The sequence below is a fragment of the Cataglyphis hispanica genome, chromosome 2 (genome assembly GCF_021464435.1).
Source record: "Cataglyphis hispanica isolate Lineage 1 chromosome 2, ULB_Chis1_1.0, whole genome shotgun sequence".
NCBI classification, from domain to species: domain Eukaryota; kingdom Metazoa; phylum Arthropoda; class Insecta; order Hymenoptera; family Formicidae; genus Cataglyphis; species Cataglyphis hispanica.
In genome coordinates this window covers 9,163,121-9,191,043 of record NC_065955.1, presented here as the reverse complement: position 1 = coordinate 9,191,043, position 27,923 = coordinate 9,163,121, and the positions used below count along the sequence as shown (strand labels likewise).

The 27,923-nt window shown below is 37.1% G+C and overlaps 1 protein-coding gene and 1 long non-coding RNA gene across 9 annotated transcripts in view; one reads left to right on the top strand and one right to left on the bottom strand.

Moving 5' to 3' along the window:
* Positions 1-27,923, bottom strand: part of LOC126855923 (uncharacterized) — a 126,977-nt gene that overhangs the window by 35,269 nt on the left and 63,785 nt on the right. The window lies entirely within an intron of this gene.
* On the top strand, positions 53-23,823 carry LOC126855791 (innexin shaking-B). 7 transcript variants are annotated; one of them, XM_050603762.1, is made up of 6 exons: positions 53-694; positions 6,961-8,340; positions 17,756-17,975; positions 19,876-20,160; positions 20,859-21,112; positions 21,930-23,823. In XM_050603762.1, the coding sequence occupies exons 2-6, from the start codon at positions 7,978-7,980 to the stop codon at positions 22,296-22,298; spliced, it is 1,491 nt and encodes a 496-aa protein (XP_050459719.1). In that variant the 5' UTR covers positions 53-694; positions 6,961-7,977; the 3' UTR covers positions 22,299-23,823. The 7 variants fall into 7 exon arrangements, with proteins under 7 accessions (XP_050459719.1, XP_050459710.1, XP_050459753.1 ...); XM_050603753.1 differs by having other exon boundaries at positions 53-712; XM_050603796.1 differs by having other exon boundaries at positions 64-712; positions 19,871-20,160; positions 21,930-22,078.

Sequence of the window (27,923 nt, the reverse complement as noted above, 5' to 3'; positions counted from 1 at the left end):
TACGCGGCAGCGGCGGCGGCGAGTCTCTCTCTCCGACGAGACGACGCTCGGCGCTCGGTTCGGCGTTTCTATTCCTGGAGCGGGCCGACTCCTCGTCTCCGGCTGCCAAGCCGGAGGTGCCATGCCCCGGCTACGAGCGACGGGAGCGAGGCCAGTGCGTGCGAGTCCGTCCGCGCGGATGTCGAGCGTGTGCGCGCGGAAGTCGTTGTCGTTGGAGATGTGCGTACGCGACGTGCGACGGAATCGAGAGCGTGGACGACGACAGGACGCCGACGACGACGACGCCGCCGCTGCCGCCGCCGCGGTCGCGCCAAGCGTGCCAGGCCGTCGACGCGATTCTTCTCCGCGACTGGTCTCGGACCGTCGCCCGTCGCTTCCGGTCCCCCAGCTCGTGGCCGCGTGCGTCGCGATCATCCGCGATTGACCTCTCATCCGGGGATCGGACGGATCCGGAATGTCGGATGGTTGTTGTCGTACGGCACGCTCGTCCGCGGCGTCGCGACGCGCCGCGAAGCACCTCCGGAAGCGGAAGTTGCCAGGCTAAGATCACCGTCTCGACGCGGGATAGGATCGACGAATGTGACAGGCATCGATCGATCTCTCCGAGAGCTCTCTTGCTCTCTCTCTCTCTCTCTCTCTCTCTCTCTCTCTCTCTGTCTCCTTTTTTTGTCGATTTTGATTGTCACTGGAGAACGTAGGTCCCCCTTCTATCGTATGTCACTGACAATTTTATGAGAGAAATTTTATGAATAATTGCGGATATATATCGAGATAAATTTCATTCGCGCCAGATTATCGGGAGTTTTATACAGCAGCATATTTAACGTAAATGATAAATGCTAATGTCACATCGCGCCATATCGCGGGTACAGTGAATAATAATTTAAGTTTAGGATGAAACTGTCACACCAGTTTATGTCACACTGGACACGACATTTTGTTGTATATAGAAATGTGTAATTAATGCTTAAAAAAAAAAAATTTTATTATTCAAATTAATATAATTTCGATGCTGTAAATATGCGAAAATGATCGCTATCTATCTACATTTATAAGAAAGCATATGTGATCGGCATGAAGAGCATTTTCTTCATTTACATGGTGGAAAAAATGCGCATTCTTTTTTTACATGAAAAATCATAAACTATAAATTATATTTAATTTTGCTGGCGGTTTTACTGCCTCGGATATTTTCGGACGACTCTTGTTCGTGATGATGCATTGCTCGTGAACGCGCGTGGCGAGAGAGTGACTCGACAAGCGTGGTCTCATCACGCTTGGGTTCGTATATGTTTGGAGTATCGGTCAAAAGGCCTCGACTCTCTTCTGTTCGGTGATTCCTGTGTTTGGATTATCGGTCTCCCTTTGTAAGAAATCGTGGAGAAATAATTTGAAAGAGAAAGCGCGCGCGTGAAAGTGTTCACTTTTTCTATTTTCGCGCGCGATTGTTTAGCAGAGTTTATGATGTATCGAGTAAACCTCGCTCTTTTATGACGATTGAAAAGCGCAGAAGAAGACGAACGCGAATTTCTAGAGATAGAGACATGCCGCTGTTTGTTTTTGCTATTTGACAGAGGCGTAGCGAAGCGAGGCAATAGAGAAGACGAATATTATATTTTTATTTTTATTTATTTAATAGAAACGCAAATTATTCACGTGATATTTAATACATCTAAAATTTTGCCAATATATTTAAAATTTTACAAATTAAGTTCATCAACTTTGATAAATGTATGTATAATTCTTATATCTGGAAGCATTGATGGGATATTAGTATAAATATTTTGTATTTTTTCAATATTTAAATAAACAGATTAAAAAAATTAATTTTGGAAAAAGAAAGTCAACTTGCAACAGTAAAAGCTTCAGAAAAATTGAGATTAATACAATTTATAATCCATTCAGACATAAAGCGTATTTTTGAACTTATGTTTTAGAAAATATATATTAAATAAATATTTTTATCAGAATAACATAATCATTTATCATGAAAAAAAGAGAGACAGAGAAAGAAAGAAAAAAATATAAAATAATAATATATGTGTTTCTAAGATTACTAGTCTCAGAAAAAAACTTGTTTTACATAAAAAGCATCGAAGCATAAATGCATTGTATTGGCTTTAGGTACGAACATACTTTCGCTACGCCTTTGCTATCTGAATTTGTAATTTATTTCCATGTTGTTGCACCCCGATGGTGTACGAGCATTGTGTCTACCGAAATTTTCGAAGAATAAGGAGAAGTCATCTCCATATGAATGATAGAACAAGGAAGAATAAAGAGTCCACCGCGGTCCTCTGCAGCGCGCGGACGTCAAGCTCTCAGTCGAATTTTCGATTCTCGTAGTTCGTTAAATTATATTCGATTTAAAGTGCGTTTGTGTTTTTAATCGGTAGTGATCATCCTCTTTCTGCAATCGGTCGCGCGCGAAACAATATTTACAGCAATTGTTTATTTAATTCGTCCTGTACAATAAAAAAGAAATTTATTTGCTTCCGCTTCTTCTCACTATGTCTCTCTGTCAATATTATATTTGACATATTTCGATAATGAAAAGAGTGCGTTACGTCAAAATGAAAGAGGGAACGTGGAACAAAATACGCGGATAAAGCACGATTTTATTCCCGTCTTTGAAACGTTGATCTCAATCTTCGTGTTAATTTCCATGATGCTAAATATGTCATGAACTCCATTTGTAATTGTAGACATTTTGATTCGCACGCGGTAAAGAGCAAGCACGTGACGACGGACCCGGACGATGGCGATCTAATCTCTTAATCGAATTAACGTCGTCTAAGCTTTATTTAAACCATAATACGTTTACTACAAGTGCCAGTTAATTCATAATTCCCCCGATTACGAGATCGTGAACGTTCTCTCTATATCAGTCCCCTCGCGATTGTTTGAGTATCATCTCTATTAACGGTGATGTATCACCTCCGTTGCTCTCTTCTCCTTTCTTCATTAATAAATATTCCAAAGTGCCGTTACAACATATGTAATCTAGCATGAGTTATGCAGCTCAAGAGTAGTAAGAATTTTCAAGTACCTCAGACAGTATCTTGGAGTCATCACATTAAGCTTTAGATATTTTCGTTACTGATTTAGTCAAATCAGTTTTTAGACTAATATCACGTATAATTATTAATTCTTGCAAGAAAAAAAATTGAAATGCTTTGATTTCTTCCTATATAAATTTATAACAATTTAATTTAATTATCAATTGAATAGCTTTAACAAAATTTTTTAAATTTTATTATACATATTTTTATTATATACATTTCACAATTAGCTCTTTAAAACTTGAATATGATATTATTTTAATTTAATTTCATCTTCTTTATTTTTATTCTCACGGTTATATTTATTCTATTTAATCAATTTTATGTTGTATACAAATTTTTATATATTTACCTCTATAAAAATAAAATTATATATAACTAATAATATTAAATTATATATATATATATATATATATATATATATATATATATATATATAATATAATGCACGCTATTTTATTTCCTTGCTATTTTATCAAATTATTTTAATAATAATACATTCATTAATATCAATATAAAAATCAAAATAATATTTTAGTTATGTATTCATTAATATTCTCTTTGCAATATATTATTTTTGTATTGAGTGCCTTTCATGGATTATATCTTAGATTTTCTGCGAAAGCTTCTTTGAATATCGCGACGGATAAAATCTGGCGAATAATGCCGGCATAAGATCCGAAGGACTTTGCACGATTACCAACGGTACTTGCCAAGGTATGCCTGCAATGGCATCTTAAAGGCTAAAAAAGCCGGAACGCGGCATAGTATCCGTACTTAATTCCATTATAAAAAACGCGGATGATAAACATTCTGGATGAGCTTGAAGGGACAAGAAGATGCAGAAGGTACTAAGATTTGCACTGCAGGGATACCCGCACATACGTCCCACTCACTTGCAATCGAATTCATTAGAAATATTCGAGAAGATATTTTTTTTTTTTTTAACAGAAATATATATAAATGTCACATGTGAAAGACGAAATTTTCGCGCAGCAAACTCTTCTGAAAACTTTCGCCTAGCAATTAACATCCATTTATAAATCGTGTAAAATCATATTATAATTTTGCATTTTTTTCCCGATACGCATCGAGCTTAAGAATACCAATGTTTTATCTCTTTAAATAGAAGCAGTTTAAAAATTGTAAATTTCAATTCAATAATATTCAATCTTAAAAATTGCGATTTTTTTTCGATCGAAATAATCGGCGACAATAAATATTGTAAAAGGGAATGCATTTTTCACGTAATTTGTATATTGTAAAATTTTCCCCGTGCGTGAGTGCACTTCTTTCTCGCTCTCTCTCTCTCTCTTCTCTCTCTCTCTCTCTCTCTCTCTCTCTCTCTCTCTCTTTTTCTTCATTTTGCCCTCAGGTATTTCCGAGCTTACACTCGCTTCTTCGCCGCCGCCGCCGCCGCCGGGCGATTTCGCATGTAGTAGCAAAGTGCAGTCGCATGCGATAAACGCTAAAATAGAATAGCGCGCACGCCTCAAACAGAGAGAATTACACAGGTCTCCTAATTTTCTTGTGTTTAGCCCGAGTTCATTTTTGGGACGGCCGCGCCCGTTTTGTAACGCGATGCACGAGTGGCTGGAGTTAATCGAGGCACTGATATGGCCTTTGAAGTGGCCGGTGGTGCGTTAATTGCCGCGGAGTTTTCGATCGTTTCGCTTTTCGAGCCCGCCGGCTCGTGGCATTAATGGGATTCGGGGGAGACAGAGGAGAGGAGAAGACGAGAAAAACATTACGAGACCCCTCGCGCGGGCGCTCGCGCTCGCGCTCACGCAAGGAGTCGGTTATAAATAAAGCAAGGGCCCCCTCGAGCACATTTCGCTCGAGACTTCGCAATCCTCGTGCTCGTTGTGTATCCGCCGGTACCACTTGTCTCACTTATCATCCGCGCGATACTCCCTATCGCTCAGCCGCATCTGGAAAAAGTTTCTGCCGACGTTCGCGTATTTACGCGCCGCGCGCGTCCGATGCTCATCTACGCGAAATGAAATAAGAAAGGCGGGACTGCCGGATGTCCGCTTTGGAGACGACGCTAATGTTCAGGATTTAACGTCTTATCTGCGCTTAGCCATCGCCGCGCGAGATTAGCAGGAAATTGATAGTCAGAATCGTCAGAAATGAGGAAAATATATTGCTTTGCTATCGGATTTTTCTATTCTTATCTATCTGTTTCTAATAAATTAATATGTGGATATAATTGTTGATTAAAATTATTTAGAGAATCTTTTTAAATTGATTCACACACAGGTACGTATTCACGTATCGAGAATAATGAATAATAGAGTGATAGATACACAATTGGCTTCATAGATACAGTACTTTTTTTAAAATATTATTTTGACAGATATTAATAGATATGTCATCTATTTTTTTTATTTCTCTGCATTTTTCTTGAACAAATGTACATCAATGACATGTGCCAATGACATGAATAAACTCATCGCGAGGAATGTTCAGAATATACATTGGCCTTTGAAAAGTTTTCTTAATGTAGCATAGATCGTTTCTCGATGTTTTGAACCATTTGATAATTTTGGCACGTTTCAACGTTTCTCATTTCTATTCCACACACCGTCGTCCCGTTAAAACATCGATAAAACGTCCACGCGAGCAAGCGCGGAAACAAGTGTAAAATGTTTTTATTTCCCAAAAATGTTTCAACTCTAAAATGGTTACAGCGAGCGCATCCTATCTTGGCACAGACCCAATGAAACACAATTTTACCGAGTCGAGGAAAACCCTTATACTTTCCTAACATCGAACAAAGAGCCTCCTCTGCAGGCGTTGAAAGCATGTGACGATATACATATATCTATCTCTTTTTTTTGCCAAGGAAATTACTTAAATTCCGTCTACAGCATATACAGTTTCCGAGTTTAGCGTCGCCTCGAGGAGCGTACGCGACAATTTCGTCGCTTTACGAGCGAGCATTTGGATTTGTAAGAGAACAATAATTTAATGTAATCGGCTCGTACTTGAATTAATCAGAAACAAATCAGCGTGAAAATAACGCGTATATACGAAAACTTTGTCTATAAATTTGTCAAATAAAATCAATCCGCTTTTACTTGCTGAACGGATAATTTGATAATCATTTTCTCTCGCGGCTGAGAAAAATCCGATCAAATCTAATTGAATCACTCGTACAACGCGGAAAGAATACGAATCGATTTTTTTTTTTACAAATTAATCAAGAAGATTCTAATTTTCATAGAGCAGAGTGTGTTATATTTGAAAATACGTAGAACTATATTGAGAATATCGACATTGTATATTTTATGTGTAGTAATATTTTTTAATAAATAAATAATACATCTCTCTTTTTTTAATACGGAGCGGTTCTGCCTTTCATGACGCACACGCTCTTTTCGTAATGACTGATTTACTTAGATTTCCGGTCAGAGTGAAGACGCATATGAACGCGATGAGTTAGAAGCGGATATTTTCGTGCGCTTTCTCCGAAATTTTCCAAGATGCTATCCAAGATGCTTCTCTCACTGCTTCAAAAAGTCCGGCGCTTACGAATCGGACGATGACTGCGTCGGATATTACTAATCATTTTTGCGCTCCCTTTTCTTCGCACTCTCAAACATAAGAGTAAAGGAAAGAGAACGGTGAGGAATTTGCGGCGACTTTATCGCGACATTAAACATAAGAAGAAACATGCGAAATCCCGAGGCGTATCGTAAAGATTTTTCTTCTCTGTCTTTCATGCACACACTCTCCGAGAATATCGCGGTGAAATTTCGGTAAACCGCGAAGGACCCTTGTCAATATTTCATGGCGCGTAATTTTTCTGCGATTGCGCACGCAATATTCTATAATTTTATATATTTGAAATGCAGCGCAATCGTAAATTCGACACTCTTGTGCTTCTCTTTAGAATATCAAAGGGAGATCGTGAGATAAGGTATTTTAAGAGCTCACATTTCGTTCGGTCTATTCCTCGAATCGACAGCTCGCGATAATATACGAGATCGACAAATTTACTCGTGTCATCGAGGACGATGATGTTAAATGTTGAATATTCCCGAACAGTCGACATTAGAAATTACGATACGAATGTGTGATAAGAATAAGAGAAGAATGCGCGGGAGGACTATTGCCATAAAATACGACGGATTATTCGAAGGGTCCCGCATCCGATCACGCATGATTCGGCGATCGAGGGATTGTTCGTGCGACCAATTTACTTCAAAGAAGACAAAGATACGATGGAATAAAGGCGAAGAAAGAAGAGAAAGTCTCGCGGAGGACGATTGTACCACGTTTCTTCCTGTGAAAGTGTGAAGCTAACGTTTTCAAAGAATTAAATGCCAAAGATGAACAATAGTGACAGCTTAGAAAGACAGTATTTGTTATGATAACGATGAGACGTGAAGTAGCAGATAAATTAGGTAATAGTGATTCGTACAGTTTTCGATCGACCAAAGGATTTACGAAATATATAGCTAATAATATATCAAAGAGTGATCACCGAAGCAATGCATATAAAATATATATCTTCTTTTTCGTTAATGAAAAAAATATTTTTCTCGTAAATCAAAGACGATCGCGAGAACGACGATCAGAGAAAATGGAACAAGTGATATAGTGAAATAAATTTTTTTCGGGGGATTTGTGTTGAGAAATGTGTGCATTTAGCGACTTTTAGCGAACATCCGTTGCGCGTTTTCGCGATTCTTGCTTTCGAATTTTGGATTCGAGTGCTGCGGACGAGAGTGAAGAAAGTGGAGGGGAGACTGAAGTTTCAACCCGGTTGAGCAATTTGAAGACCGGAAACGGTGGAAGGTGTAGGAGAGCGTGATGTAGAGGGACTCGCAGTCCTGGAGACGTTATACTGGCAGATCGCCGTTGCTCGGCGTAGCCTGATCTCTTCTTGGTATCGTTCGATACCAAGATGCTCGACATATTTCGCAGCCTCAAGAGCCTTATAAAAATCTCGCATATTCATACCGACAGCGCCGTTTTTCGCCTGCATTACAGTCTCACCGTGATCCTGCTGATAGCCTTCTCCCTCATCGTCACCACCCGCCAGTACGTCGGCAATCCCATCGATTGCATACACAGCAAGGATCTGCCGGAGGACGTCTTGAACACTTATTGCTGGATCCACAGCACGTACACTATAACCGCGGCGTATCGAAAGAAGGAAGGCTCGGAAGTGCCTTTTCCCGGCATCGACAATTCCAAATCGTATCCCGAAAGCGAGAGGAAGGAGTACAGATACTACCAGTGGGTCTGTTTCATGTTGTTCCTCCAGGTAACACTTTATTTTCTTTCTTCAGCGTTCACGATCTGCTCGGCGTATCTAGCTTGAATTCATCTACAAGCTATATCTATTTGACGCGTGAATTTGAGAAAATTGCAATCTTGAGAGAAAGCAACCAAGAATAAAAATATACGATGCTGTCGATATTTTAAATTTCCGATAATTTTCTTATAGTTTAATGATAACGACAAACTGTTGACTGAACGCGATTAAGAGATTATAATTGTCTAAAAACATTTTTTTTTCTATTTTTTTTAAATAAAAATTTCACATATTAAAAAATATCTTATTTTTCGATTGCCTTTTAACACATGATCTATTTTATATAATATTAAAAAAGGATGGCTGCTCTTACACACATAGGACGGAATATATTATATTTAACGAAAATTTATATATACATGTTTATCTTTTATTATAAAAAAATATTAAATATAACTGTCTGAACTGTCTAAGCTCGTTCCTTTCTTGAATACACGTCTGTCGATTAGACGAGCCAAACATCAAGCACCCACGTTTAACGTCAAATGTGCGGTTCGCATACGGGGCCATAAAATGGCACCCGGTGGTGCTTTTAGCGCTGCACTCATAAGCGTTTCCTACTCGTTCGTCAATCATTTCGCTCAGCTCGAGCGACCTGCAATGTTATTTGCAACAGCTTACCGTCCAGTCCATTGCCAAGAAAGAAGCCTTAAGTATAACAATACATTAAACTTAGTCATTGTGAGGGTCGTTCGTGATGTCGCCTTGACAGCGTTCGATCAAAGACGCACTGCCTTCACCCTTTTTACCCCCTTCTTAGAGAACTAAACCATACGACAGGCGTTACCTACTAAAGCTAATGAGCTTTACTGCGACGATGACGACGTATGCAGAGTGTTTGTAGGCACGAGCAAAAAAATTCGGGACGTTTTCTTTTGGGGGGTTAATTTCTTGAAGAAAAGTTCGTATACACTAATATCCTAAACGGCATAGATTTCGAATTATAAGATGTTTTTTTTTTCAAAAAATTAAAAAAATAAGATCTCCAAGAATATATTTTGACATAAATAAGATTGTAGAAACTGTTGGGAATGACTATTTCCAGTCATGATACGCGAATCTATTCTCCTTCTTTTTGATTGACGAACATACATTCAAAAATGCCGGGTGTATTAAATTGTCTCGCACGATGCAATTATGCGATTCCTTAAATCTTTAATATTTTTAATCGCATATAAACAAAGAGTTTAAAATGACCGTAAAAAAAAATTCAAAAAATTTATGGACCGAGGAGCGAGGCACAATGGGACTGCCTCAACTCAATATTTTTAAAATTTTTCAACACTCTGTATCTGGAAAACTAAGTCGTTTGGGATATATTGGTGTATATAAACTTTTCCTCAAGCAATTATCTAAAAAATCATCCCATAATTTTTCGCACATATTTAGAAACATTCTGTAGAACGCGGAAATTACTGAGAAAATGTGTTTCGATATCGCCGCGATAATATATCATTGCGCATAAATCATAAATATTTTTTTTAACGTCAAATCGAGCGTTCAACACTTACCGATGATTTCGATCGACGATGAAGGCGAGAACACGTTATAGGCAAAGCTCGGACGAAACGGATTAATGGTGTGGCGCGCACCTGAAATAGCGATCCATAGTATTTTTCCTTGTGTTCTCTCTCGCGTTTTCTTTCATGCTACTCATATTGATGTCTCAAAATAAACTCAGTCCGACGACAGCTTACAAAAACGTAAATTCTCTCGTATAACGAAGATTCTCTTTCTATTTCCTCGTCTCCCTTTGCGTTTACCGTGTGTTTTTTCACCCGGCGTCTCAAAGCAAACTGTATAGTTTAACAGGGAATAGTCGCCGCTTTTTTTTTTCACTGATGTGTACTCCCCTTTCTCCGATATATCCCCACGGGCACTTCTATAATTATCGTTGAGCTAATTTCGCTGTCGGACAATGATTTTCGTTCACAGCTTGTGTATATTTCGTATACATTTCTTTACCGCACTTTCTCGTTCGCGTAACATTAATCATTTCAATTCTTCAGTAACCAAGCTTCCATTTATGTTAAAGAAGAAATAGAAAGAGAGAGAGAGAGAGAGAGAGAGAGAGAGAAAGAGAGAGTTTTTGTGCGTGAGTTTTATAAATTATATGAATTATAAAAAAATATAAAATCGGAAAAAGAAATTAAAATATTAAATAAAATAAATTGCAATAAATAAAAAAATATACATAAAAAAATATACATAATAAAAAAATACATAATAGAAAAAAAAAACAATCAAATTCTTCCAGATTCCTTGACTAGACAATTTCGTTAATGGCGAGAATTATTTTGGAACGCTCGCGCTAAAGGAGTTTCGACGAAAAGGCATTCCGGTTTTTAATTACAACACGAATGTATATCTCATTTCGATTTCGTCGTCTTTTTATTACTTTCTATTTTTCTGGCGTTCGAGTCGGACGATGACAAGCGAGATTTCGAAGTGCACATTTCGTTGATCGAAGTGTGTTTTTACACACGATAATGGCGCGCTTAATTTCGTAGCTCCGGAATAACGTGCGGTCGTAACACGCGCTATTAAGTATATATTTTCGATGCTAGCGATCGTCGAACCGCCTTCCCGTCCGCGATGCAATTAGAGCGATGAGCTTTACAAGGATCCTCCCGTTGCCCTCGCTTATCCGACGATGTAACCGCGTTACGTAACGTAATGAGGGAGAGTAAAAGAATTTTAGGGAATAAATTATAGCCGTTTATTATCTCACTTGAAACTCTTCTCTCTTGGATTTCAGGGATAAAAATAGACTTCTCCTCTTCAACACGTTATCGCGGAGATTTAATGATGCGTACATAAAGTTTACAGTGTGTCTCGAATATTTTACGATCTACGATTTATTATATAAAAAAAATATTTACGTCAAGGTAAGCACTAATATAACGCATCAGGATTTACTCTTTGATTTTGCAAATCGTCGTCGTTATGATATTATCGCGTTACGTTAAGCCATTATTTTATTACGCACTTTCAATCTTACCAAATCTTCTTACGTGATATTGAATCTATTAGCCTGCTGCAAACTTTAAAAGAAAATGAAGTTATTTATTGCTATATACCGGAAATGTGCACGTGCCATTTGTACGTACCATATAGATTAGATCACGGATAATAGATACACTTGAATACATAATAGGCTTTAATGTTCTATCAATCAGTCTTTGGCTGACCATGCTAACCCGACTCGATGCAGGCACTTGCAAGATAATATAAGTTATATGTTTAGTATCGAGGTCAAGGGATGCCTCTCAAGTCCGGTCAGTCTTCTGACAGCTTGTATCCGAGCCTCACGTGCGTGTTTCTTTCCCGACTTCATTTATCGTCTTTAATTTTTTTCTTCATAAGCGTCTACATTTTGTCAAAAGTTTTCAAATTCTTACAATATTATTTCATATTTAAAATAAGTCAATAAGGTTATACATTATTTTATGTGACAAAGTAAAAAGTCAAAAACGATCAGTCGGATGTATGTGAGTGTATGTGAGAAATATAAATAGTAAGTTTTAAAGATATTAAAGAAAATAATAAATAAATAGTGTTTATTTCAAGTATATCTTTGTATGATGTATATTGTGTTTGTAAAGGACCATCTGTTTGCGCTCCATAAAGCATTTTTTAGAATGAAAGCCGCGGAGATGATTGTATCAATTTTTGTTTCGTCGATACAATTGTACGATAAAACTGCAGAGAAAAGAGTAAATCAATGTACTTTACAAATAAACGATCCTTAAAACTCTTCAAAGAAGATATAATATTATCTGATCAAAGAGAATCACAAAAGAACAGATCACAAAAGAAAAAAAAGAAAGAAAAAAAGAATGAGAAAACATCTCGAAAAGAGATAATCGAAGGGAGAGAAGCAAGCCAACGAAAAATCGATCAACAATATCGTGTGATTTTTATGTCGGTTTATGTGCTTATCAAATTCATATACAATGTATACTTTTGTCTTCGCCACAATCTCAAAACTCGCACGCAGGGCACGAAATGAACTACACGGGTGGTCCACTTTTACGACGGTAATTGTACTCTTACAACGATTCATTCGTTATTCATTTCCGGCAATTTAGCTAAAACAATAATCACGATCTAGTTTTAGCTTAATAGTAAAATGAAACGAAAGTGCGGATCCGATGAATCAGTTCGCAAGTACTATAATTAACTTTGTCTTGCCAAGAGTCGGATAAATCTGTACAAAAGAGAGAGAGAGAGAGAGAGAGAGAGAGAGATTTTTCCATTCACATATCTTTTAAGTATCCAGAAAATATACGCGAAAAAATTTAAAAGCAAATTCATTTTCCTCTCGACGGTGGAAGAACCAAAGAGCGAGGATCGCGAAAAGGAATATCATCTCGAATTGATTCAAAGAGCCCATCCTCCGGATCTCCCGCCACCCGATCGTCGAATATGCCACTGATGCTTAAAATGATCGATCTATTTGGCTCGATTCGATCGCTCTTCAAGGTACACAGAATCGCCGAGGACTCGATGATATTCCGGCTTCATTATCGCGCCACGGTGGCGGTGCTTCTCGCCGGGTGTCTCACCCTCGCCTGCAAGAGTCTCTCCGGCTCGCCGATTCATTGCGAAGCGAGCGGCTCCGTGGACAAGACCGTGCTGGAGACCTTCTGTTGGCTTCATACCACGTATAGCATGGTGCGCGCGTTCAACTTGAGCATGGGACAGGCCGTGCCTTATCCCGGAGTGTCCAACAGCAAAGGCGACGGGGTGCACGGCCATGCGCCCCACCCGCTGGTTAAGCAGCACAAATACTATCAGTGGGTTATCTTCTTCTTGCTACTGCAAGTAAGACACGACAGCCCGTCTGTCTCTTTCTCTCTTTTTTTTTTCTTTTATTGATTTTTTCGCAATATTCTATTATCTGTGTTTTCATATTATTTTCTTTTTATACATGACATTTTATTTATCGTTATAATCAACGATTGGATTAAGGAATATTGTTGGATAATTCAATTTTCTTGAAGAATATTATTCTTTGTTTATATTTATGTGTAAAATATCATTTTCGATATTAATTAATATTCAAGTTGAAGCGCTCATAAAAAAATGATAAAATTACTTAAAATTAAGAGAAATGCTCGACACGATCCTTCGCGTTTGTATTTAAATTAAGATAGTCGAGAAATTGCGAGTGCAGACTCAATACAAGAGCAATATACGGTCGGCGGCGAATGCGTGTATTCGTTTAACCGTGATTGATAATCCTTGTTCATAACGTCAATTCATAAATACAGGTTACAGATATATTTCTGCCTTTAAAATGCGTACGTACCTTCGATGCTATCTCTTCGATCGTACCTCCGCCTCCCATACCTCAAGTATTACTCGTCTTCGCGCACGTACAATATCGCTCTTTCCCTCGAGTCCTCTATTTATGCGTCCGAGGCTCGTACAACTCTCTCGTTCTTTGATTAATCGCGCATCCGCCTTTTATTTTGCGATTGATTACCACGCATCCGGATATACTTTCTAGATACGGAGAGCTTGACACACACAAAACGTCTATAATATTGCTAATACCTAAATTTATGATACGGTTATCTTTATTAAAGAGAGATTATAAAGTTTAATGAAATTGAAAATATATATAAGACGCAGAGAATTATTTTTTAATTAGATTAGACTTTATATAAGATTTTGAAATTTTATAGGAAACTTGGAAAAAATCAATAAAAATAAAATCTTTTTCTTTCATAAAAAAATAAAATAATTCTTTTTTTTTTAAACTAAAATAGCACAGTAGAGAATTTAAAATGAAGAATATTTTTTAAAAGCTCTATAGTATTGAAAAAACAAATTTTTGTACATTTGAAACTGGTTATCTCAAAATCGTATAGGACGTATTACAATCATTTTAATCTCATTGGAAAGGTAATTCAATTCTCTACAACTTACTATATTTATAAAAATATATACAATAACCGTGATTTCAGAGATTTTTAGGCGTTAACTTTTTAAGGGAGAATTTTTTCGATTGGAAACTTTTTGTCCAGAATTTCCTATTAAATTTCCTATAAAATTTAAAAGTCTGACCAGAACGTTTAGGCCCATTCTATACATATCAATGATCTAAGAATTCTACGAGAATATTAGCTTTAAAAAATGCATGTGAAGAAACTTTTTATAATTTTTTCAAATAGACCATTTTTTTCGCACTATTAGATGAACATATCCAACGCAAAATCCTCAAATTATATTTGAGGGGAAACAGAAAGTATTTATATTTCGCAGCATCGAAAGAAAAATTAATTGCCTTACACACATTACGCGTTTATTTTTAAACGCGTTAAAAGTAGCTATAACACTTCTTTGTTCACTTCGTCCTCCTTTCCTCGGAGGCTTGTAACTCTTTCGCCTTGTTTAGCTAAATTTACTCGGGGCTAACGTGACATATGGGCCGCTACGCATCGGCCGAGAATCATGTGGCGAGAAGCATGTATGCGATTCTTTCTTCTCAGAAATGAATATTACTCACGTTGCATATAATATAATTATAGTAAGCGGTTGCGCTGAATTGCCACATATCTCATAAATTTCTTCAGTTTTGTCTTATTATTATTATGAGTTATAGCGACTGAATAGTCGAGCTATGTATGTGTTAAGCTTTCAACAGTTGTAAAAGACGACTTTGAAAGATAGGCCTTAATAAACTTTACTATTTTATTTTGCAAGACTATATTAAAAAACAAGAATTATATTTCAATATTAAAAAACAAGAATTATAATCAATGAAAGAGTACGTAAACGAGTCATCATTATTATGTCTTGTGTCGATAATTGCTAATTAAAAAATGTTTGAAAAAAAAAGAAAATTCCTCCTAATTTATGAACTTTTAATAAAAAAAAAACATTTTAAAAATTTGAATATATTTTATATTCAAATTTGGATTTAATATTGCTTGTTTTTCTACGAATAAACATAATGTATAATTTTGTGAAAATTCAAATTTTTTAAATGTTTTTTTTTTATTAAAAGTTCATAAATTAGGAGGAATTTTCTTTTTTTTTCAAACATTTTTTAATTAGCAATTATCGACACAAGACATAATAATGATAACTCGTTTACGTACTCTTTCATTGATTATGTAGTATATATAAGTAGATCTGCCTCCCCCAGAACTCTCTTTCTCTCTCTCTCTCTCTTTTTTTTGTAATATTTATCAACTATTGGTCGACTCGTCGGTGTTTATTCACTCGCACTTTGCTCGTAGGCGATCCTCTTTTATACACCGCGTTGGCTTGATTTAGTAGTTTTTAAAGATTTAATAAACTTTTAGAATTTAATAGACTTTAATATTATTTTCTTATATATATATATATATATATATATATATATACATATATATATATATACATATTATTTTAAAGAGTAGATATCACATCTGTCTCTCTTTTTCTTATCTCCTATCTCTCTATCTCTTTTGTCTCATTATATTATATTTAAATCTCAATATATTTAAATCTATTTACATATCTGAAGAAACTTTTGCAAATTTGTGAACTTGAATAGATATTGACAGCAAAATACAAATGTCCTTTTAACAGGATAGCGAATGTGCCGTATTCGATTCTGGTTGGTTCGAGGGAAGAAAGACGAGGAGAAAAACAAATCTATTTTCGGTCACACATTTTCCTTTTCTCTTTTACACGCAGGCGTTGCCTCGCGATAATGCTAAAAGCTGTGAATCGTCGTACAATCGGTTTGACATGCGCGTTTGTTTTACGTTTCTTCGTAATCTTGTCAAGAGCGAGGTCAGACCACCCATTCTGAATACCCACTCCTGTCGCTCTTCTGTATAAACTACGTACGTTGAAATTACTTAACGAATTATGTCGTATCTTTATTGCATTTTTATTTTATCCGTGGTTTGCAATCCCCTGGCACTTTTTAGTAGCCATAATTTTTTTTCACGTATAATTACCTTCTGGAAATAATCGTTGTCGAGTGCGCGCACACACATATTCACACGCACACATCTTTTATATATATATGATTTCAAAAATCAACGAAAGAATTGCTTAAAATAGTCTAATAAAATATTAATTTTTCTAGATATTTCATGTAATAAAATTTCGTTAAAAAATCTTATTGAATCATTGAATTCTTGATGCATTAAATATAAAAGACGGAATTTAAAATTTTTGCCTTAATATAACGAAAAATTATATCATTATATATATATATATGATATTTAAAAATAAATTGTCGTATTCCCCAGAATAAAATTACATCGTCATGTATACATTTGTGTCTCCAAGTTGAAACATTATGTTGTTTCTCAGAAACAATGTAATTCACGGCGATAAAGCGTGTATTTCGGAAACCCTATTAAAGCTCTGACATAGTTTAAGCACGTACATCGTCCAGTTTCATTAACAATCAGAATCCCGAGCCTATGTCACCTTCCATAAATTGTAATTTAGTCAGAATTTTCTGAACAGTCGCCAAGACGTCGTAAGAGGCAACGCGCGCATGTATCTATATTCGATCGCGTACTACGGCAAGCACGACCCGCGGTTCCTGGCGATAAGCCAGAGAGAGCTTTATATACCGTGAGAAAGGGTTTAGCCCCACGTCATAATCTCGATAAGTGCATTGACATCGTTTCGGAAATTCTAATACGAGATAAGATTGTTTCGATTTTAATTAATTTGTATTATCCTTTTTAGCATGACTATCAATATCTCTCTTCTTCTTTCCCGCGGTTTCTATATATATCTTGAAATAATAATAAATAAGAAAAGAGATTGTGGTAGTAAAATATAATAATTATTATATTATAATAAAAACTTGATGAAATAGAATTTAATTTTTATCTCTCGCAAACAGTCATATAATCCAATAATATCAAGATAATAATGTCTAGAAAAAATCCAGCAAAATGAAGTTATCGTAGTAATTAAAATAATCACAAATTAAATCTTGTTTTTAATTCGTTCAACTGCAATTAAGCCATGAGTAATGGCATCGACTACGCAATTTCATATAACAAATAATCTTGATAAACAGTAATATTTTCCGTCTTTTGAAAGGAGGTGGGTAGCTATCATTTTTTTTTTTTTTTATTAAAAGCATAAATTAGGAGGAATTTTCTTTTTTTTTTCAAACATTTTTTAATTAGCAATTATCGACACGAGACATAATAATGATAACTTTTTACGTACTCTTTCATTGATTATGTAGTATATATAAGTAGATCTGCCTCCCCCAGAACTCTCTTCCTCTCTCTCTCTCTCTCTCTCTCTCTCTCTCTCTCTCTTTTGTAATATATCAACTATTGGTCGACTCGTCGGTGTTTATTCACTCGCACTTTGCTCGCAGGCGATCCTCTTTTACACACCGCGTTGGCTCTGGAAGGGATGGGAGGGTGGTAAGATTCATGCCCTTATGATGGATCTCGATATCGGGCTATGCTCCGAGGTGGAGAAAAAGCAAAAGAAGAAGATGCTGCTCGACTACCTTTGGGAGAACCTACGCTTTCACAATTGGTGGGCTTACAGGTACTACCTATGCGAGGTCCTCGCGCTGCTGAACGTCATCGGTGAGTAGTTTGCTCTTCTCTTTTCTTTTTCGGTTCGCCGTGTGTCCTCCGTCAATGTTTGCGTTTCTCGTCATCGACAACATAAGTCTGGTCGCGATGTCGTAACTCGAACGAATTCCGGATTTCGCGAGTCCATTAGGCAGCAAGTATTTTTTGTTTTTTTTTTTTGTCGCGCATCCTTCGTTTACGATCAATAAATATTCGAAAAATATGTTTAAAATATTTCGTCGTTTCGCTATTGAAAACAGATATATACGATATATATGTATGCAGCTGGGATCAATTTGTTATTTTTTGTCTATATGTTAAAATATTTCAAATTAAAGTTTTAAAACAATATTGTATATTTTTTCTTCTATTATGACGATTTCAAGGACGATACTTAATATGCATCGCGATTAAAATAGTTAAATATATGTTGAGTTTTTTAATAAATGTAGAGATAAAAATTCTAATACTCTATAATATATACAGTTTAAAGAGAAGAAGTCATTATTTATGTTTATAAGGATTCTGAGAAACATGTCATATAAGAAAATCTTTTATAAGTATATTATATACATGTGGGTATGAATAAATAAATTTTAAATATTTTTTACTAAAGTATAATAAATCATATGTTATGTAAGTTACATTAATAAAAAATTATAAATAATTTTTGAATCTTTTGTATAAGTATTATATTTAAATAGGTATATAAAATAATTTGTTCTGTATGTTTTCAAACTATAATATACAAACTGAAATTAAAATTCAAGAAATATTTATATTAATTTTTAAGCAATATTTATCTATTTAAGCTTCAAATCTTATTTAGCAATTACATCATTATCTGAAAGCGACAAAGAAACTAAATTTCCATGGAGACGACCAAAGCACTTAAATATATCACAAATTTATCATCTTGCTCTATTGAATCTTATTCAATATTATTTAATAAAATATATTAGATCACGACACATAATTTAGAGATGCATGAATTTATCGATTTTTCTATTGGTTCACAAGAATATTGGAACGATATTGATTGGCCATCGATCCGTGCGTCAATCGATAGTTAATAGAATGATGTAATCATTTAATAGACACATCAAAAAAAGACAGCAAAGTTCAATGAACATGAGCTCTATTCTACATAGTTTATTTGCATTAGATTCACAAACATAGACATGTATACGCATGGAGAAAAAGACAAGCACCCGTGTAATGAGCAGCGAATGAATGAATCTGATTCACGGTAAATGTTGGCAGCGATACAGCTGGCCAACTGTTTGCAAGCTTGACCGCCCGATTGACCATGTGATGGGCTCGTCAATTTTATGCGAAGTCTATTATGTTCTCGGATCAAACAGCGATAAGACTATAATCGACGATGAATATGAATGTATGATTGTTCACATGTGCGGATCGATAAAATATACAAGTTACGAAAATGTATACAAATTAAATTTGAAATTATATGAATCTATATACAGTTTTTGAGAAAGAAATATTTTTAAATAATTAAATTATCCTGAATTTCGAGATCAGTAAGCTTTATTTATTAAAATTTAATATTTCTTTCAATAATATTAATAAAATAAATTTCATTCAAGTAACGTTGACATAAAAGCATCGCCATATATTTTATCCACGACACAGTAAAAAGATATTGGAGATAAAATTATTTACATGCATAACGGTAATGGGATTTTTAATGAGATTTTTCTCAGAAATCTGAAATAGATAAGAAATTTTTCCCTTTAAGCTGTATGTAGAGAAAAAGCATTCGATTATTTTAATGCAAATTTTTGTATATCATAGATAGTTGTGTGTTTTACATCAAATTTGCGCTTCCGGAAAAAGAGGCACAAGTGATGACGTAAAATTGTAAAGCAACGAGCACATTGTCGCAGGTCAGATGTTTCTGATGAATCGCTTCTTCGACGGCGCCTTCTTGACCTTCGGCATCGACGTACTCAAATTCCTCGAATCCGATCAAGAAGACCGAGTGGACCCGATGATTTACGTCTTTCCACGTATGACCAAATGCACTTTCTACAAGTACGGCGTCAGCGGGGAGGTCGAGAGGCACGACGCCGTTTGTATACTGCCTCTAAACGTCGTCAACGAGAAGATCTATGTTTTTCTCTGGTTCTGGTTCCTTTTCCTCGGCGTGCTCAGTTTCTTTACAGTTTTGTACAGGGTTAGTATGACTCTTCTAAAGATTCTATTATTTTGTGAATAATATATCCATGGTGTGGTAAAAGAGATACAATTGCTCGTATATGTCATATTTAATGGAGGATTTTTAGGAGGACAATTAAGGAAACAGCGTATTTTTTTAAGGGAGCATATCTGTTTGAACCTTTGAAAAATGAGTACATTTTCCTAGATTTTTTGCAGCGCAACGACTTGATAAAGTTTTTTTTTTTTTTATAATATTAATTCAATATTATTAAGTCCTTAAATAAAAATCTTCAGCTTTAAATTTTTTTTTTTTTTTTTAAATTATGCGAATATTTGCAGATTTTTTTACACTGAAAATTTTTATTTAACTACTTAATAATATGGTATTAATATTGTAAAAAAAAATAAAAAGTTTTTATCAAGTCGTTGCGTTGCAACAATATCTCGAAAATGTACTCATTTTTCGAGAATTCAAACATATATTCCCTTAAATAATATATAAACATTTTTTACCACTTAAAAAAATAATAAAATACATTTATTTCTATATTCTCAATTCTTTATATTCTTCAATTTATAAATATAATTGATAATTACTGATTAATAATTTTTTATTTTTGTATTCTCAATTCTTTAATTACATTCTTCAATTTATAAAATTTTATCATTTAAGAGTTTCCTTCTTTATCTCCAATATAATCATATTTGTCGCAGATCATAATAATATTTTCGCCGCGCACGAGGGTCTACCTGTTGCGAATGAGATTTCGTTTGGTACGGAGGGACGCTGTGGAGACGATAGTGCGTCGCAGCAAGGTAGGCGATTGGTTTCTCCTCTACATGCTAGGCGAGAATTTGGACACCGTGATATACAGAGATGTGATGCACGATTTGGCGAACAAACTCGCCTCGAGGCATCAGCATGGCGTACCGGGAGTGAAGGGCGAGCTACAAGAAGCCTGATCGAGGTGAGAGCGTCTTCCCTTGTTCTCTTTCGCCCGCGCGTTCGCGCGTGGGTGTCCGTTGAATAACTTGCTCTTTATGACACTGGCATTCAGAAACGTATTGAATTCCTAAGCGAAGAATCTCGTTTCGTCGCGTATCGCCGATCGCCTACGTGCTATATGCGCGCGTATCGTCGACACATTAAGCGGATTCACTTCGATTAAACTGATATCAAATCGCAATGTTGTGACGTGATATACGCGATGTACGCGTCATATATGTATATCCGGTCTCGCAAAGAAATGTTAATTTTACGCAAGAAATATAGAAATGTATCGTATGTGATGTATGATATTTTGCAGAAATGCGATAAAAACATGATCTTCTCTATAATTGCGTGGCTCTGGATCTCTAGAGAAATCGGACTTATATATTAAATAAGAGTAAGATATTTATTTCAATGCGTAAAGGTATAATTTCAAATGTGAAAAAAATAGAATGTTCTTTTTTTTTAAATCAACATTTTCTGCATCGCTTAAGATCGATGTATAAATTCCATTAGAGGTAATTCCATCTTAAAATCATCGGCTATCTTAAAATCATTACTTAACAATGCGCAAGCAAGTCTCAAACGATTTGCACAACCCGCTTGGTAAAAGAACGATACGCGTCAAGTACAGGCTCGCGATATCACTTGTCATAACTAAACGATTCAAAGAGAGAGAAAGAGAAAGAGACGCGTGTCCCGACGCGCGATGCGTCCATAGATCAATTGAGCATGTCCGATGCAATCTACGCATTCGCTTTAGCATACCATGAGTAGGACGATTATTGTTGCAGGTTGCCTCGGAGGGTCGGCACGCTCGATTCGCCGTCGTCGTCGTCGTCGTCGTCGCGATCCCGTCCTCCTCGATCGTCCGCATCGCGCGATTCTCGACGCATCCGAGGGAGATGCAAGGCGCGCGATCGCAACCGGAACTTGAAAGGACGACGGATGGACGGACCTTGCTCGAGGATCCGCGGCGGTGGATCCGGTCTCGCGAAGATGTCTCGCGCCTATCCTTTCCGCCAGCTGTTGCTCATCGAACTCGAAGCGATGCGACAGCGATAGCGCCGGACGAACGGAGATGCCGTCTCCTTCCTCTCCCTTATTCCCACCCCCCTTTTATTCTCAACCCCTTCATTATCCTCGTGTATACACGAGGATGATGATTCGCGGTGACAACGTGCCGAGTCACTCTCTCGGCTATTAAATATTCGACAAGTAATAGTTTCGGCGAGCTCAGATTTCCCGGCATGGCGCAAAAATGATCTCTAACGTTTAGAGGAGAGACAAGCAGGGATATGAGATACAGCATTTTTGTGTGTATATATTTTTGTCGACTCCTTGAAATTGAGTCTTAGTTTAGTTTTACGTGTTATGCACACTCGTGTCTCATTATACATACATACATACATGCGTCACGGTTTATTAAGATAATACGCGCATTCCAATGGTGTGAACATGAACCGTAACGAAACCACACTTGTGTCATCCGAAAAGTTTTTTTTATACAATTTCTGAAAGGAGCGAAAATCACACACGCCGCGGCGGTTTCTCCCGTATTTCCCATACTCGATATCTCATACTCCCCCTTCCATCTGCGAACGAAATGAAAAACGCGACACGACCACGTCGTGTTACGGCGCATTTCGCCGCGTCTTGTAACACGAGGAACTGAACTCGTCGAAATTATACCGGTTTCGATCCCCCTGGTCGCTCTCGGGCGGATTTCAGTCGCGAACGAAAAGACAGAGACGCGGCAATCAGAGATGCGATGGAGCGACGGAAAGGACCAAAAAAAAATAATAATAAAAAAATAAAAAACTATTCTGCTGTGCGCGTTATCCCCGGAGATAGCGATATATATGCTCGTTAAAAGACACTTTGAAAAATGACGACGTAGATATATATATATATACGTCGCGCCGATCGAGTTCGGAGATCTTTATGTCTTCGTATCGCTCTCGCCAAGAGAAGGAGTGGATATTGAAAGTATTGTCAGACGGGATTATTTTATTTTTGCATAGGTAAAATTTTGTACCTCTGTTAAAGAATGATCTCAAAGAAACTGTCTAAGAATTAGAGATTAATAAATGAGAGCTCCTCCGTAGAGGAATAAAAATAAGCTCTCTTTATGAATTCTTAGATACACCAACTAGTCCTATCTCTTTTTCTTTATTATAATGTAATGATATTTCTCGGAAGGGAGAGCAAAGTAAATCCCGTGTGACGATATACTCGGATCCCTGCAAGAGCGTCCGGAATGCTAAATAAATGCTGCGTATAATATTGCCTCGCAAAGCAATTGTTTTAACACTTTGATTGTGTTAACTGTGTTTCGTATAAGTGCTAGATAAGAAAACGCTGGAAAGGGGAAATAAAGATTAATAAAGGTTATTGTGTGGTCGCGATATTCGAGCGATATTGGGTCCATTGTGACGATTTCTTTTGTTGGAAAGTTTGATTTCAACTTTGAAGGATTCTTGTATTCGATTCAATGCGCGATTAAATGCAAGAACGTAATATTATCTAGTCATCGTATATTCTACGTCTGCGTAACTATCGATCGTCAATTTATTTGTTGATACGGACACACTGCCACCGATCGATACGATATCGATTTTGCTGTATTTATCTTCGTTCTATTTAAACGAAGATAGCGTAAAGAAATAAAGATACATTATCTTGAAACTTTAAGGATTGTTTATTTTGCGGCAGTGAAAATTATGACATATACTCTAAATCATATTAATCATTTTTTCTCTTGATATTTGCAATATAAAATTTTTGACGCTAATATTGGACACTATCGTTTATTCACTTTTTATAATTAATGCTTCATAATTTCTATATTTTTACTATTTTTAAAAGGGGAAAAGAAAATTCTTATCCATTTTGTTCGCTTATTAATTTGTGTTTAAACCAGCGCTTCATTTCTTCAAGCTTTTCTTTTTAAATCTGTCATAATTTTCTCAATTATTAAATTACTCACATTGTTATGCTTAATAAATAGAAAACGTTTTCATTTTTACAACGAGAGAAAGTCATAAAATAAGATTGTATCTTTCTCATTTCAGCTTGCAATTTAGAATTATGAGTAAATTATCATGGCCGATTCGTTACATTCGCGTAGTATTACCGCGATGCCCGCGGTATAAATTTCTCTAGAATTTTCCGCTATTTATTCTCAAAGCGTGGTTTGCCAAAGCAGCAATTAGCATCCATCTACTTTACACGGATTAAGGATAATATCACTGCGACTGTAACATAAACACGCCGCGCGATCAGGTAAGTAAAAATTCCGCACTTATCAAATAATTTATCTCCATATCCGTACAGATGCAAGCAGATTAGACCAGATTTACGGTGAATCGCAATTTGCGCGAGCATGCAATGTACGCGTGATAACGATTTCCAAGCGACTCTTGGAATACTTCGGGCATCTTTGAAATTATACGCGTCGTGCCTGAATTGCCAGGATGCACCGATGGTGCATCGTTGCCATATTCGGAGATGGCCAGGGAGAGGACCAACCGGTCCATTACCCTTCTCTCCCAAAGAGGATTTGCTCCGGACATCGCGCCAAACTGCCCGGCCGATTTCGGCACGTCAATTTAGACGAAAAAACGCAGACCTTGCATCGAATATAAAAAATTTAAAGATTTCGTCGCTTTCGGATTCAAAATTCTAATATGATTTTTGTATTCCATTCTTTAAAAATAATATCCGCATCTGCACTTTTACTAAAAAATTGAAAATTATCCCGCTTCTTTCTTTCTTTTTTTTAATACAGAGTGTCTATCCAAATCACTCAAAAAAAAAATCCCTAATTTTCGAGATATTTTTATACCTTGTAATCCTGATAAAAATTGTATGAAAATAAAATTATCTCTTTTAATTTGATGTCGATCTATTTCCATGGAAATTAAGTTGTGACAGATAACGACAATTGCGAAAGGAAAAATATAGGACGTCATGAAATCTGTCATTAAAGTCGCATAATGCTGCAATTTGCAATGCACGTTAAAAATGCGAGAGATCTCTGAAGATTGCTATATTTTTTTCTTATTTTCCCTCCACCGGACAAAGTTCGAATCACTTTCACAACTGGTCCAAGGATACCATGCGTGAAAAGTGAAAGGTCATTGCGTGATTCGGGCTTTAAGCCCGAAGCAATGACGTAACTTGCATCAAGGCGTCAAGTAGACAGGCGGCTAAGGTAACAGATAATCGACATTACGGGAAAAGCAAACGAAATTCCGACGTGCGTCGAGCTTGCACGCACGTATTACACGCACTCTTGTACACCGTGACGCGAATGCATGCGGGAAAATCGCGCGGTGGAACGCACACGAAGTGTCGCGCGAATCGTGTTTCGCTCCGTGATAGCGGATTGTGAAAGTCGTCGCTTTGCGGGACTTCTCGTGGGATTCGAAAGTGGCGACAAATTGCGATGGGAGAGAAAAAAAAGTCAGCGATCTAGCGATCACGCATATGTCTCTCTCACGGTATTTGGCACTTTATTGCGTAATGTTTCGAGTAGCAACTCCCCCCGTCAACGGGAGCGCTTTTTTAAAGGGGACGACGAGTCACGCTGCATAATCGTTATTATTATATGTTATGCAAGGATGATCACGTGCGTATCCTGGATGATACGTGGAGCTGCGTTGGGAGAGAATTTACGAGCCTTGGTGGCGTAGGAAATGGCCAGCGAGAGTGCGGATTATATTAATCTATAGAATCTATACTGTCCTTTAATATGATGCGATACGTAAATTAACTAACTCTGGATATCGAGCGAGAAGTGATCGTATCTCTTTTATAGAGCTTATTTTGCGGTTGAGAAAGTAAGTAACTGACATTTATGAGAACAAAATAAGATATAGAAATAAATAGAAAATTTTTTTATACATGTATCTGAGATATGAGTTATCGTTTTATTCGAAGCTACAATTATAAGTTAGAAAACGAAAGATTTCATACGATTTTGATCTTCAAATTAACAAGTGAAAGCGATTTATGTCAGATTAATCGCACTACGTACAGGATACGCTGTTACAAACATCTTAACTAGCTATCGTCGCGAATAAATTACATTCGCGTGGCTAGTTCATGTGTTACAAGATGCTATAATACTTCGTATAATTTTGCATATCCCGATATATGATAATACCAAACTCTTGCAGCGCGAATTGACGCATCTAATGCATTCTAATGCAAATGCCATTAAATTTTAATCATCGATAATCGTACGAAATTACAAAATAATAAATTCCTTCGTTCCTTTTCTCTCTTTAAACAAGCATGCGCCAGGGGAAGCTCCGTTATTCCGCGAGAAAATTGACGCGCGATAAAATCATTCTCGTCGCACAGTTCGGAATCTCGGAAGACTGAAGAGAAACTTGTCAGGCATAACTTGGCGTTATCAACGAACGGACGAACTCCTCGCGCCCGAGTCAACGAGCCGAGCGCAAAAGCGATCGGAACCCCCTCCCACCCCTCCCCCATCCTCCGTCGCCGATAGCGCGGACGCGTTGTCGCTGACGGAATTTCGAGTGGTCTTTCCGGTTTGCAACGCGACCAAAATGGCCTGACGGTTGTGGTATTCATTTCTTTTCTGCCCCCTTTCATCTTTCCCCTTCCCTCTCCCTCGTTTCTCAACCCCCTTTCCCTCCTACCCCTCCCTCCTTCCACCCCCTCCTCGCGTTTGTCCTTTCTTCTCTATATCGCGGGGTTTCTCACCGTTCTTTCCCTTACCCTCTCCCCTCCCTCCCCGAGTCATTCGTGTCCGGCTACGTGCCGGGCCGTAAATGGCGAGCAGAAGGCCTTGGGGCGCCCACGCCCCCGCTTCTCTCATTCTCTCTCCCTTTCTTCTCTCAATCGCGGATCATCGCGGTCCCTTATCACTGACATCCTCGTAAAATCCTCTCCGCCCGCCATCTGTCTCTCGCTTTTGCCCAAGATGATCGTTCCGTTCTGCTTTTTCGGCAAATAATTTTGAGAGAAAAAAATAATCGAAGAGCTGAAGAGAGTCTCTCCGCGGCTAAACAAATCGCGATTCTTCAAGTAGAAATTAGGAGCGTAAATGGCGAGCAGCAAAGGCGCCCACGTCCCCGCTTCTCACATCCTGTCCTCCTCTTTCCCTTTCTTCTCTTTGTCGCGGTTCCTTATCACTGACGTCTCTGTCTATCATCTATCCCTCGCTTTTCCCGAATTGCGTTCTTTGCCTTTTCGGCAAATAATTTTGAAAGACTAGAGAAAAAGATGATGAAACGCTGAAGACAGTCTCTTCGCGGCCAAACAAACCGCGATTCTCGAAATAAAAACTAGAAAAATTGCTGTATTCGCACGCGAAGAGGAATGTTTGAGAAAGAGAGAAGAAAAAAATTATATCAAATCCGTGGTTTCTGTACGAGATCATTTTTTTTTCTATTCCGATATATTTCTGAGAATAATCGTATTTCAAATCATTACAGCAGGCAAAAGAGATAATATTATATTTCATTTATATATTCATGTTATATAACTCGAGACTTCGACGTAACGTTAATAGTTACCTTGGACAGAAAATGCGTGACGCGATCGAAGGAAGAGAATGTAAGAATATCTCGCACCTCTTACATCCTTACAGGCTTATGTACGCTCTTTAACGCCAAAGGCGAGATTATCGTCGCCCGTCAACTCCGCAGATAACTGGAAGTTCTTCTCATTGCGGAAAATTATCCGAGACAAATGTCATTTAATAGAAGACGCGAGTCGGGATAAAATTCGCGAATGACATCGCGTTTGAA